General features: G+C 44.4%; 1 protein-coding gene and 1 non-coding gene across 2 annotated transcripts in view; one reads left to right on the top strand and one right to left on the bottom strand.

Moving 5' to 3' along the window:
* Nucleotides 1-8,662: 8,662 nt before the first annotated feature.
* The window catches only part of SNX25 (sorting nexin 25), a 98,781-nt gene continuing 93,684 nt past the window's right edge, over nucleotides 8,663-13,759 (top strand). Inside the window, exon 1 of the mRNA XM_066235142.1 lies at nucleotides 8,663-9,391. Within this exon, the coding sequence (XP_066091239.1) occupies nucleotides 9,014-9,391 (378 nt within the window). The 5' untranslated portion in view covers nucleotides 8,663-9,013. The remainder of the gene's footprint in view (nucleotides 9,392-13,759) is intronic.
* On the bottom strand, nucleotides 12,113-12,303 carry LOC136309656 (U2 spliceosomal RNA). Its single transcript, XR_010726344.1, has one exon. It is a non-coding gene; the product is annotated as a U2 spliceosomal RNA (small nuclear RNA).

Raw genomic sequence — 13,759 nt, forward strand, 5'->3', positions numbered from 1 at the left:
AACAAGAACTACATGATTCCATACATTGGTGGAACATAAAAACAAGACTAAGAGACATGGACAAGAGTGTGGTGGTTACCAGGGGTGGGGGGAGGGAGGACGCAGGAGGGAGGGAGGGAGAGATTTAGGGGGAGGGGGAGGGGCACAGAGAAAACTAGATAGAGGGTGACAGAGGACAATCTGACTCTGGGCGAGGGGTATGCAACATAATTTAATGAGAAGATAACCTAGACATGTTTTCTTTGAATATATGTACCCTGAATTATTAATGTCATCCCATTAACATTAATAAAACTTTATTAAAAACAACAACAACAACAATGTATGTGTCTTAAGTAAGAAATAATTAATTGCTAAAAAAATCCAAAGTGTCACCTGACCTTTGTGTGAGTTGTAATCTTTTTGCTGGTGGAAGGTCTTGCCTTGATACTGTTGGATGTTGACTGGTTGTATTGATAGTTGTTGAAGGATGGGGTGTCTTTGGAAAAGACTTAAACAATGAACGCCCTGGCCGGTTGGCTCAGCGGTAGAGCGTCGGCCTAGCGTGCGGAGGACCCCGGTTCGATTCCCGGCCAGGGCACACAGGAGAAGCGCCCATTTGCTTCTCCACCCCTCCGCCGCACCTTCCTCTCTGTCTCTCTCTTCCCCTCCCGCAGCCAAGGCTCCATTGGAGCAAAGATGGCCCGGGCGCTGGGGATGGCTCTGTGGCCTCTGCCTCAGGCGCTAGAGTGGCTCTGGTCGCAACATGGCGACGCCCAGGATGGGCAGAGCATCGCCCCATGGTGGGCGTGCCGGGCGGATCCCGGTCGGGGGCATGCGGGAGTCTGTCTGACTGTCTCTCCCTGTTTCCAGCTTCAGAAAAATGCAAAAAAAAAAACACAACACAATGAAGTTTGCTGCTTTATCAACTAAGTTTATGTAATATTGTAAGTCCTTTGATGTCATTTCAACAGTCTTCACAGTATTATAACCAGGAGTGGATTCCATCTCAAGAAACTAGACTGCTCAAATTAAGGGATAGTTTAAAAAGAATATGAAGCGATAAAATATCCCCTACTTTTTGTGAGCAGTGTACTCTTTGATCATAAGAAGCCACTCCTCATCTGTTTGGGTTCTGCCATGAGATTGCAGCGATTCATTCACATCACAGGCTCCACTTCCGCTTCCACCACAACTGTAGTTACTTCCTTCACAGAAGCCTGAACTCTGCAAAGTCACCCATGACGGGTGGAATCCAGTTCTTCCAAACTCCTGTTAATGTTTGACCTGCGGTGGCGCAGTGGTTGATATTTTGACCTTTTCCCAAGAATCACAAATGTTCCGAATGGAATCTAGAATGATGAATCCTTTCCAGAAGGTTTTTACTTACTTTGCCCAGATCCATCAGCGGAATCACTGTTTATGGCAGCTATAACCTTATGAACTGTGTTTTCTTTCTTTTTTTTTTTTCTGTATTTTTCTGGAGTTAGAAGCAGGGAGGCAGTCAGACAGACACCCCCGTGTGCCCCACCGGGATCCACCTGGCATGCCCACCAGGGGGCGGTGCTCTGCCCATCTGGGGCGTGGCTCCCTTGTGGCAGGAGCTATTCTAGTGCCTGAGGCGGAGGCCACGGAGCCATCCTCAGCACCTGGGGCCAACTTTGCTCCCAGGGAGCTTTGGCTGCTGGAGGGGAAGAGAGAGACAGAGAGGAAGGAGAGGGGGAAGGGTAGAGAAGCAGACTGATGCTTCTCCTGTGTACCCTGGCCGGAAATCGAACCTGGGACTTCCACCGGGCCAACGCTCTACTGCTGAGCCAACCGGCCAGGGCCAAACCCTGTTTCTTAAATAGTTGGACTTGAAAGTCAGGATGATTCCTTGATCCATGGGCCACAGAACAGATGTTGTGTTAGCAGACATAACAACAACTTTAATTTTATTGCACATCTTCATCAGAGCTCTTGGGTAGTTAAGCAGGTGCATTGTCAATCAGCAGTAATATTTAAAAAAAATTTTGATCAGTCTTTACAGCAGGCTTAAAATAGTAAATAATATAAATAGATGTGCTGTCTATCCTGGCTTTGTTCAATTTATAGAGCATAGGCAGAGTGGATTTAAAATGATTTTTTTTTAAGAGAGAGGAAGGGAGAGAGATGAGAATCATCAACTCGTAGCTATGGCACTTTCTAGTTCATTGATTGCTTCTCAAACATTCCTTAGCCAGGAGGCTCCAGCAGAGCCAGTGACCGCTTGCTCAAGCCAGCGACCTTTGGGCCCAAGCCAGTGACCATGGGATCATGTTCAGGATCTCATGCTCAAGCCCAGTGAGCCTGCTCGTAAGCCAGCAGCCACAGGGTTTTGAACCTGGGACCTCAGTGTCCCAGGACAATGCTCTACCCACTCTGCCACTACTGGTTAGGCAGCCTGCCGCGTGATTCTTAATGGCCTTAGGATTGTTGAAGTGGTAAATGATAATTGGTTTCAACTTAATCACTAGTTGCACTAGCCCCTAAGAAGAGAGTTAGCCTGTCCTTTGAAGCCAGGCATTGCCTTCTCTCTAGCTATAAAAATTCTTGATGTCATCTTCTTTCATAGAAAGCCTCCTTTTCATCTATTGATACATTGAAAATCTGTTGTGCAGGATAGCCACCTTCAGCTATGATCTAGCTCTAGACACGGTGCTGCAGCCTCCAAGTCTGTGCTGCTTCACTTTGCACTTTTCTTATGGAGATGGCTTCTTCCCTTAACCCTCTTGAACTAACCTCTGCTAGCTTCAGACTTTCCTTCTGCAGCTTCCTTGTCCCTTTCAGCTTTCACAGAATGAAAGAGACTCAAGGCCTTGCTGTGATTGGGCTCTAGCTTAAGGGAATGTTGGGGCTGGTTTGCTCTCCTATCTAGATCACTAAAACTTTCTCCATATCGGCAGTAGGTCTGTTTTACTTTCTTATCATTCACGTGTTCACTGGAGTCGCACTTTTCATTTCTTTCAAGAACTTTCCCTTTGCATTCACAAGCTGGACAGCTGGCACAAGGGGCCCAGCTTTTGGCTTGTCTCAGCTTTCACATATCTTCCTCACTACACTCAATCATTTCTAGCTTTTGATTTAAACCTGCGACTCTTCCTTTTGCTTGAACACTTAGAGGACATTATAGGGGCATCAGCTGGCCTGATGTCAATATTGTTATGCTTGAAGAAATAGGGAGGCCTGCGAGGAAGACAGTCAGTCTGTGGAGCAGTCAGAGCACATTGACCGATTAAGTTTGCTGTCTTCCCTGGGTGTGGTCTGTGGCAGCCCTAAACATTACAGTAGTAATATCAAAGATCACAGAGCACCATAAAAAATGATGATGAAAACGTTTGAAATATTGCAGGGATTATAAAAGTCACACATAGTGAGCAAATACTGTTGGAAAATGGCACTGATAGACTTGCTGGACAAAAGCTGGCTCAAACCTTCAACTTGTAAAAATTGCAATATTTGAAGTACAATAAAGCAAACTGCAATAAAATGAGATATGCCTGTATTAATATGGAATACTAATATATTAATATGCAGCATAATTTATATACGGTCTACTGGAAAGTTCTGTCCATTTTTGGAATAAAACAAAATACAACTTTTTCTTACCGTCAATAAACTTTATTAAATAATATAATTGCCATTATTATTAATGATTTCTTGCCAGCGTGAGGGCAATTTGTATATCCCATTTTTGAAAAATGTTTTATCTTTTTTTTTTATTACTCTTTTTTTTTTTTTTTTTAGAGAGGAGAGAGACAGAGAGGAAGAGAGAGGAGAGAGAGAGACAGAGAGAGAGAAGGGGGGAGGAGCTGGAAGCATCAACTCCCATATGTGCCTTGACCAGACAAGCCCAGGGTTTTGAACCGGCGACCTCAGCATTTCCAGGTCGACGCTTTATCCACTGCGCCACCGCAGGTCAGGCTGTTTTATCTTTTGATGCGAAAAATTGAACCAGTGCTTGTTTGATATCTTCTTCATTTTTGAATTTTTTGCCCTTCAAAAAATTTTGTAAGGACAAAAACAAGTTATAGTCGGAGGGTGCTAAGTCCGGGGAATATGGTGGATGCGACAGAATTTCTCAGCCTAGTTCTGCAATTTTTTGACGAGTCCCCAAAGCAGCATGTGGCCTGGCATTATCATGATGCAGTATGATGTTCTTCCTATTGAACACTGCCGACCTCTTTTCTTGGACTGCTGTCTTTAAATTATCCAGTTGCTGACAATACTTCTCCAAATTGTGCTTTTCGTTCGGTTTTAAAAGATCATAATGTATTGGTCCTCGAATATCCCACCATATACACAACATTCTCTTATTCAGAGTCAAATTTGGTTTAGAGGTGGAAGGGCTAGGTTTTCCGGGTTCACAATATGCCCTTCTCCTTACGATGTTTTCATAGGTAATCCACCTTTCATCCCCAGTTATCATCCGGTTCAAGAAGGGCTCGATTTTGTTCCGAGCAAGCAGAGATGTGCATATGATGACTCGATCATCCAAATTCTTCTGACTTAATTCATCTGGCACCCATCTTGAATATTTCCACACCAATCCTATCTTCCAAATATGGTCCGAAATGGTCTGAAATGGTTTGCTGAGCTGAATTAAGCCTTTCTGCAATCTCCGATGTTGTCAGAAAAGGATCTTGCTCCAACATGGTCTTAACAACATCATCATCGATCAAAGATGGTCGCCCAGAACGTGGCTCATCAGAAAGGTCGAAATCACCTGTTTCAAATTTTTCGAACCATCTTCTGCACGTCCTATCAGAAACTGTACCTTCACCAAACACTTTCAATAAATTTCTACATGCTTCTGTAGCATTTCTTCCTTGTTGAAGTTCGTAAAAATTACAGTGGCGTAAATGAACTTTATCAGTAGCCATGGGTACACTATAGCTTCACACATAAGACTAACATGAATCAACTTTGTTTTAGTTAATTTGCTACGTCAGTATGTATACATTAAGTGATAAAAATAGAGAGGCACACATGCGCCAAATAAACATATGCTTACATGTCGAAACTTGTTATGATAGAAACGGGCAAAACTTTCTGGTAGACCTATATATGTATGTTCAAAAAATTTTTCAGATTCATCTTCCTCTTAGAAATGCTGGGGTATGTTTCCTTTGGCCATCTACTATTTGTTTTTAAAGTATTTTATGATTTATTTTTGAAGTTTGGCCACACATATTTTTTTTGTAAACCATATTCTGCTTGAAAGTTACAAGAAATATGTAGAGAGAGGGGCTAAGTGACCTGGTAGGGTCTTACAGTGAATCAGTAGAAGAAACTAGAATGATACTTAGGTCTTTTGACTCATGTTAACATTTTTTTTGTAATTAAATTTAATGGGGTGACGTTGATCAATAAGAGCAGATAGGTCTCAGGTGAATATCTCTATAGCCTTTGAGCTGTTGACTCTATTGTGTGCCCATCACCCAAAGACAAATCATTTTCCGTCATCATGTATATATTTGTCCCTCTTTATGTTAACATCTTTATTCAAAAATTTCCTCAAAGCGGTCAAGGGCAAGTACTATGGTTTTCTCTCTAATACTGTGGCTACTTCCAAAGTGGGTCAGGGAGTTTAAGGAAAAATATACTAGTGAAGGGGAAGATGTGTCATATTTTGACAAAGGTCAGATGTTGTCTACTTGTTTACGCTGCCTAATATTTTTAATGTCTTTTTTTCCCCCCACTTAATCTGTCCTTATAATAGCCCAATGAGTTAAGGCAGATACTATTCTCATTTTATGTAAGAGAGTAATGAAGATAGCCTATGGAACATTCAATTCCATCAAAATGTGCTGGCTTTAAGGAATATGAATAAGGCATCCCTAATTTGCTTTTCAACCCTTAGAGCGGGTAGGACTCGCACTAACTTCTGGGAAGGAACACCTGGATTCTAATTGAACACCTGACTTCTCCCACAGTATCTCCTGATCTTGTCACTCCCTTGTACTCCCTTATCCTCCCTTATCTTCCCTGATGTGTGTGTTCCTCAAACCTTGCACAGGGTAGACGCCAATACTATTTAGGGGATGTTTGAAGTGTCAGTGCTGACTTAGTAGCAAAATGGCATGTGCCTTAAGGAAGTTTCTTGACCATGAGTGTACATTTCTTCAGATCTGCATTATTTCGGGGAACAATGTACTGTTGTGTTGGAAAGATCATGGTCTTAAAGAGTTGCAGACCAGGGCTCTTAGTAAAAGTCAGACCAGATTTTCCCTTACTGCTTCAAGTTATAATCCCTTAGCACTTGTCAGAGGCCTGGCTAAGGTACCAGCTATACTCACCAGGCAACACAACTAAGTACTTGAAAGCATGCAATACAGGTCTTAAACTCATAGATTAAAAACCCTGTTTTTTCTCCCTGTAATACAGGATGAGTAAATGACAGTTTTTAGAAAGCACCATGGCATAATGGATAAATGCACAAGTTCTAAAGCCAGACCATGATATTTATTACCTCTGTAATGTAGAGCAAGTTATTTTACCTTCTTTGCTTCAGTCTGCTCATGTGTAGATGAAGATAACATTACCAGGGTTGTTGTGAATATTAGATGAAGATGTCTAGTACTTAGAATAGTGTCTGGCACACAATAAGTAGTCAATTAGCTACTATTCTTGTCAGCTATGGGTTTAAATTAGAAAATGTACATAAAGCTTTTAGCACACAGTCGTTGGCATGTAAATGATTAAAAAATATAGATGTTATTGTTGGTAATAACAAGCTTTCCTTGAAATAACTTGGATTAGTGGGGTTCACTTTGAGGAACACCAGTGAGATGAATGTTAACTATTTTAGAGGCAAAAAGAACGCTTGGAAATCAGCTACAGTGTTTGTTTGTTTGTTTGTTTGTTTTTTTAAAAGGGGTGAAGGCAAGGAATAGGAAGGTAGTAAATTCTTTTGATATCTAGGGATGGCAAAGTCATATCTGGCATAAGGCATTCATTATCTTCTTGTCTTTGACTTACAAGCTATAGGAAGTGTCACATGAATATTAATTATTTAAAACAAAAATATTTTTAAATGACACATGTAAATACATTTTATATAGATATATAAAATTATATGCTATTTTGTTAGAGCTAAATGTTAGTTGGAGAAATTTTTTCTTTTTCTATTTAAAATTTTTTTCTTATCTTTTGTTTTTATTTTTTCTATTTTTTTTGCAGTTAGTTTTTTATACCTTTTACTTTGTCTACCGCTTGAATCTGTGCTATTTCAGGGAAACTGATAATGAAGACATGAATACATGGGTGGGCTGGTTATGTTTTAGACACCAGTATTTCTTTTTCTGAATAATAACCTCTTGGACAATATTTTGTTTTAAAACAATAAATATCTACTAATGGTCCTGGCTATGTGTCTCAGTGTTATCCAGGTGTGCCGAGGTCATGGGTTCCATCCCCGGTCAGAGCACAGACAAGAAGCAACTGATGAGTGCACAACTAAATGTAACAACTAAGGAGAACAATGAGTTGATGCCTCCCCCCCCCATTCCTCCTTTCCTTCCTTCCCATCTCTCTCAAATCAATGGAAAATTAAAAAAGAATAAATATCCACTAAATTGTTTACTCATATGAATGTTGTATATTTTCTTTGTTGACATGACAGATGATTCCTTGGTAGAGCACAGTAGAGTCACATTATTTAAACATTTTAATGCTTACTTTTCTTAACTATGCTTACTGGGAAGTAGGATATAATTCAATTTATTGGAAAATTATAGCGCCTTTAAACTTGAAATTTTTTATGACTGCGGTAAGCAGTTCTGGCTTTTGCTTACAAGTGTTTCCCGTATACTTCTTTATTTCTCCCTGCTCCCCTCATCTCTTTACCTCTCCTCCCCTTCCCTTTTCCATTCTGCATTTGTCCTCTCTAGTCTATCACCTTCCTTTAAAATAATCATTAATCTCTTTAGAAATCCTTTATTTATCCATTAGCAATACATCAGCTGCTTTATTGGTCTTACTAGGAATTACTTGTATTTCTTTACCATATTGACATCTCACCAAGCATTGTCTGCATATTAACGCTGGGGCCATGGTAGAAAATATGTACTCTAAAAATTAGTTGGCCCATTTTTACTTGCGTGGGCAGTAGCATTTGTATTGAATCATTGGTAACGCAAATGTAGGGACTTGGAGCCAAAGTGATGGTAGCAGCTGGTAACCCTGCCTGGCACCAGGCCGACTTCTTGGGGCCTTTGCACAGCTAAGAATTGCAGGCTTCATTTACTCCTCCACGTTTGTCTGAGTCCTTCTCTGAGGCGGCCAGATGGGAAAGGGAAGGTTGTTAGGGGAAACTGTTAAAAGTGAGGATTATGAATGGTTGCCTCTTTAAGTAGCAGGTGAAAACAAAGCAGAAATTTGGGGGGCTGTAAGCATGCGAGGAGATTACTTTTCAGGGTGAGCGGAGAGCGAGGATTAAGGGATCACCTGAGCTAGAGAATTACAAATGCTTCTGACACCTGCAGCAAAATTTTCCATCAACAGACGGTGTCCCGGGGGCACCGTGAGGCCCAGGATAAAGCGGTTTCCACAGCCATTGGTCGCGCCCCCTCCCCGGTGGGGGCAGCGGTGCGTCAGGCCCCGCCCCCTGCCGCCGGGGGCGGGCTCCTCCCAGTTGTCACTCAGCGGGCCGCGGCCGCTCTCCGCCCGCCGCCTGACTCGCACTCCAGGGCCGCCCCCGCCCCCTCCCAGCCTCGGGCTTCGGCCGCTTGAGTCACAACACCGCCTGGCTACCTGGGCGCGCCCGGCGGGGCAGCTGCGGGCCCGGCGTCGGGTGGCGGCGCTGAGAGGTCGCCGGGAGGAGCTTGGCGGCGTCTGTCGGAGCCGTTCCCTCGGCGGGCCGCCGGCGGGGGCATGAACGCGGACTCCCTGTGCCTCCGGAGCGGCGGCGGGAGCGGCGAGGGCGGGAGGCGCGGCGCGGAGGCCACGGGCCGGGGCAGCGCCGGGGGCCCGCGGGCCGGGAGATGTGCCTGTCCCTAGCGGCACAGGCAGCAGCATGCAGCCCGAGGCCACCGACAGCAGCGGCGCCGGCCGCGGCCCCGCGTCGGCCCCGGGCGCTCCGGGCGAGCGGCGGCCGGAGCCCCGGGAGCACGCGGCGGCGCCCAGGCGCCCCGGCGGCGGCAGCTGGCGGGCGCCGGTGGCCGTGGCCGCGCTCGCCGCCGTGGCCCTGTCCTCCCTGGGGCCCGGCTGCTGGCAGGGGGCGGGGGGCGCGGGGCTGGGCGCGCTCCTGCTCCGGCTCAGCCTGGCCCTGGGCTGCGCCGCGGCCGCTTTCCTGCTGGGGACCCTGCTCGCCGTCGTCTGCCGGAGCCCGAGAGCCCCGCCGCCCGACTTCGCCGCCGCCTGGGGACGGCCGGCTGCCCGCCTCCGGCCGGGGGTAAGTACCGGCCTCGCCTCCTCGCGCGCCCGGCCCGGCCCGGCCCTCCCCGCTCCGGTGCCCGCCGCCGGCTCTCGGCGACCCAGTGGTCGCGGCGGGGTCGCTCCTCCCCGGCCGGGCCCCCCACCTCGGCGCTGGAAGCGAGCATCCCTCGGGGCTCCAGGCGGCCGGCCTTGACGCCCGGAGTTAGGCGGCGTCGCGCTGCACGGCTGTCCTCGGTCCTCCGTGCCGGCCGAGGAATCGGCCCCGGCCCCGGCCCCAGCGCCGCTCCGCCGCTGGAGAGTGGAGGGAGCCGCGCGCGGCGCCCCCGGCTCGCGGGCGCTGCCCCAGGGCCGGTCCGAGCTGGGTGTGTAACCGTTCCCTCTGCGAGGGAACTTCAGGACCTTCCACGGAGGAGGGAACCGGGCTCGGAGAGACTAACTTGGTCCGGGTCCCTCCCCCAGCCCCTCACACCAAGCCCCTGTGCGCCTGATACCACGACGTCCTGTCCCCACCATGTTGGGAAGTAACGTGGTCCCGTTTAGTTTCTGTGATTTAGGGAGGGGGGTGCCCGAAATCTCGGGCGTGTGCAACAGAAGGAAAGCTGCCGTAGGGGAGGTGGGGGCCAGCAGGGCGGTGCTGAGGGAATAATAGCAGCGTTTTCAATGACTTTTCTCTTAGTGGCAAGCCCCTTCTTTCTCTGCCTCCGAGCTTCCGGCTGATACCCTTAAATGAAATAGATCCTCTCGTAGTCTGACGCTGCTCGACTTAATGACGCTGTCATTAAAATTAAGTTGCCAAAGCAGTTTGGAGTAGTGACTCAACTTCATAAGAATATTTGTTTGAGGCACCATGACCCCCTGGATTGTGACTTGACCTGCTTACTCTTTTTAAAACTCATCACTGCCCTTCACTAAAATTACCTTTTCCTCTGAGTGCAGCGCCGAAGTAATGGCTGAAGGGGCGGCAGTAGGCATGCTCACTCTGTGAGTTGATCAATAGTTCAATATATTAAGGAAGAGTAACTTCTGTTTACATGAGTAGTCTTAAAAATTAGTAATATTAATTTTTCTTAAAACCTTGACTTAGCTGTTTATTTTTTTTTCATGTCTAATTTAGCAAGAGTTGGTGAGCAGGTGTATTTTTCCTTTTGCTTTTCTCTTCAGTGATAAAAAAAAAATAAGGATTCCAAGATTTTACTAGTAGGTTTGTGGATCACTGATTCATTCTAAATGGCATTGCAAGTGTTTGGAGTATTATAAGAAGTTATAATTCAGTATGTATTTATCGAGTATTCTGTACAAGCCAGGTATTATTCTGGAAGCTGGGGTTTAATCAACCAGACACATGAATACCCAGCTTTGTAGAGATTTTAGTTGTATCAGACAATAAACAAACAAATGAGATACTTCTGGATAGTGATGAATGCTATGAAACAAGAAATAGTGAAGAGTTGAGTGGGTAATGGTGCCTAGTTAGTGGGGACAGGAAATTTAGAAGGTGAGGTCAAGGTTAAAGCCCTAGTATTGCAGCCCATCTCTTAGGGCCTGAAGCTTCATGTTGTGGGTTACCAATCTGGAAAACACATTCTCCCAAACCTCCCAGCTCACTTGCATTTCTGGTAGGTAAAACTTGGATAATCCCAAGAGATGCTTTAGTAGAGGAATCAGAGAAAATGGTACTTTAAAGGTGACAATAACTGAAACAGCATATATAATCTCTCATGTGTATTACCTAAAGATTTTAGGTAATACCAAGGTGAAGTATAATCTAAGGAAAGTAGATTTACTCTCTGTCTTTAAAACTTGTATTCTTATAAATAGCCTTAAATAAGTCAATCAGTACATGAGGAAATTTACTTCCTAAGTTACATGTTATTTAGAATTGAAATGCATATTTCACATATAATTCCTTTTTTATAGTACTGGTGCCTTTAGTTGTGCTGTGTTTCTAATAATATGTGTTTAAACGTTCTCTTTATGAATGGAAGCATAAGCATGTGGTGTAGTATAAAATATCTGCAGTTCTGTGGGGGTAGGAGCTGGTCCACAGGTCCTCTAACATATGTGGAGGGGGAGGCTGCCTAGTACTGAATCAGATGATGCTTTTTAAAATAGAGTGACTGCTTTACTACAGATATTTTGATTTAGCATGAAGAAAAGAATCCTCATTTATTCTTATACATTTGGATTATTCTGTCAGCTAGAAATGTCAGACACTGGGCGCTATCCTTCAGTTTGTTGGTCCCTTCCTCTTTCCTTCCCCCTTCCTTCCCTGCCTCCTTTCCTGCATTCTTCCCCCCCCCCCCCCTTACCCTTTCCTTCCTTCTCTCCTTCTCTCCCTCTTTCTCTCTATCATTTCCTCCTTCCTTCCTTTGTTCTTAAATTCCTTCTATAGAGGAAAAAAAATGCATGCACGGTTAAAAGTAGGAAGCCTAACTATTGATAAAAGGGAAAAGGTTTTTTCTGTCTAGAAATATTCAAATGCTTCTGTATGCCCCACAGTGTAGTCATTGGCTGTAAACTCCATGCGGTTAGGACGCATGATTGACAACTTTTGTTATCCCTTGCGCCTAGTAGGAGCTCAGAAAGTATTTGCTAATAGAATGAAGAAAATTATGTCTGTTTGTGGTCACTAATAGAGTGTTTTCCCCCTCCAATTAATCTGGTATCATCTATTGGGCACCTCCGATGTGCAAGGAATTTGATTTTACATGGGTGGGAATCACTATTTTTTTTTGTGTGTGTGTGCACCATTCCTGGAAGTACTGCAATACCGGGTCGATGTGTGGAGTGGACGGAGCAAGCTCCTATTCCATCTCCCAGCTCCAAAAATCCACTTAATATATTGTCCTTGGATAGAGGACGTATCAGATATTAAACTGATAAGAACAGATACTACACTTGATCTTAGCCAAAAGGCCGAGAAGTGATGAATCACTATTTTTTAAAATTATTTTTCGGTTACATTATTATATTAGTTGCAGGTGCATAACACAGTGATGGGACATTATATAACTTACTAAGTGATCATTGAGATAAACCTTGTACCCATCTGACAACCTATGTAATCCTTAGAGTATTATTGACTATCTTTCCTGTGCTGCTCTTTACTGTTCTGTAGTGACTATTCTGTAACTACCAATTCGTACTTCTTAATCCCTTCACCTTTTCCACCAGTGCCCCCAACACATCTCCCCCCTGTCAGCCACCAGTTCTGTCTCTGCGTATGAGTGTGTTTCAGTTTTTGTTTGTTTGTTTATGTTGTTCTTTAGATTCCTCCTATCAGTAAAATCACGTGGTATTTGTCTTGCTCTGACTTTTTTAACTGATCATAATACCCTCTAGGTCTATCCATGCTGTTACAAATGGTAAGATTTCATTCTTTTTGTGGCTGAGTAATACTCCATTGAATATAGGTACCACAGCCTTTTTTATCTGCTCATCTGTTGAAGGGCACTTGGGCTGCTTCCATAGCTAAGCTATTGTAAGTAATGCTGCGATGAACATAGGGCTGCATATTATATTCTTTTGAATTAGTGTTTCGGGTTTCTTTGGATAAATCCCCAAAAGTGGAATCTTTGGATCATAAGGCAGATCCATTTTTAATTTTTTGAGGAAACTCTATGTTATACTCCTTTCCCTACTGGCTGCACCAGTCTGCAGGGTGGTAATCACTATTGATGAAAGCAGTAAAAATAATTCTTATCTCAGGTAGCAATACTATCTAGGGCTCTTTTCAGGTGCTAAGGAAACTTGTGTAAGGTCAGAAAGGCTGATGCTCAAGTCTTGACAGTTGCTGTCTGGGCCTCGCTGTAAAAAAACTTGGAGTAGGCTGCAGGCCAGTGGATGGAAGCTGTGATGCTCTGGGCTGGCCTTTCCTCATGGGATAGCTGTTAGTCCAGCTTTGCTCATAGGCTGTCATAGTCTAAGGCTGTTGTTTAGTTATATATTTGCTTATTCTGATCTTGTCAGATCATTTTTCTGTCTAGTTAGTTGCTGAGTGCCGTGCCATAGTAGGCTCTTGATAGACGGATTCTGTCTGAATGAATGGATTATTGTTTGAGATGAGAACAAATTTAAATATCCCATTGACATTTTGTTGTAATGTTTACTTTATTGATTTTAGAGAGAAGGAAGAGAGGGAGAGAGACAGGGACATCGATCTGTTTGTGCACGTGCCCCAAACAGGGATCAAACCCACAACCTCTGCATTTTGGGATGATGCTCTAGTCCAGGGGTCGGGAACCTATGGCTTGCGAGCCAGATGTGGCTCTTTTGATGGCTGCATCTGGCTCACAGACAAATCTTTAATAGAAAAAAATAATAACGTTAAAAATATAAAACATTCTCATGTATTACAATCCATTCATTTCCTACCGCTCATGTT

This window comes from Saccopteryx bilineata, chromosome 6 (assembly GCF_036850765.1).
Source record: "Saccopteryx bilineata isolate mSacBil1 chromosome 6, mSacBil1_pri_phased_curated, whole genome shotgun sequence".
In the NCBI taxonomy this organism is placed as follows: Eukaryota; Metazoa; Chordata; class Mammalia; order Chiroptera; family Emballonuridae; genus Saccopteryx; species Saccopteryx bilineata.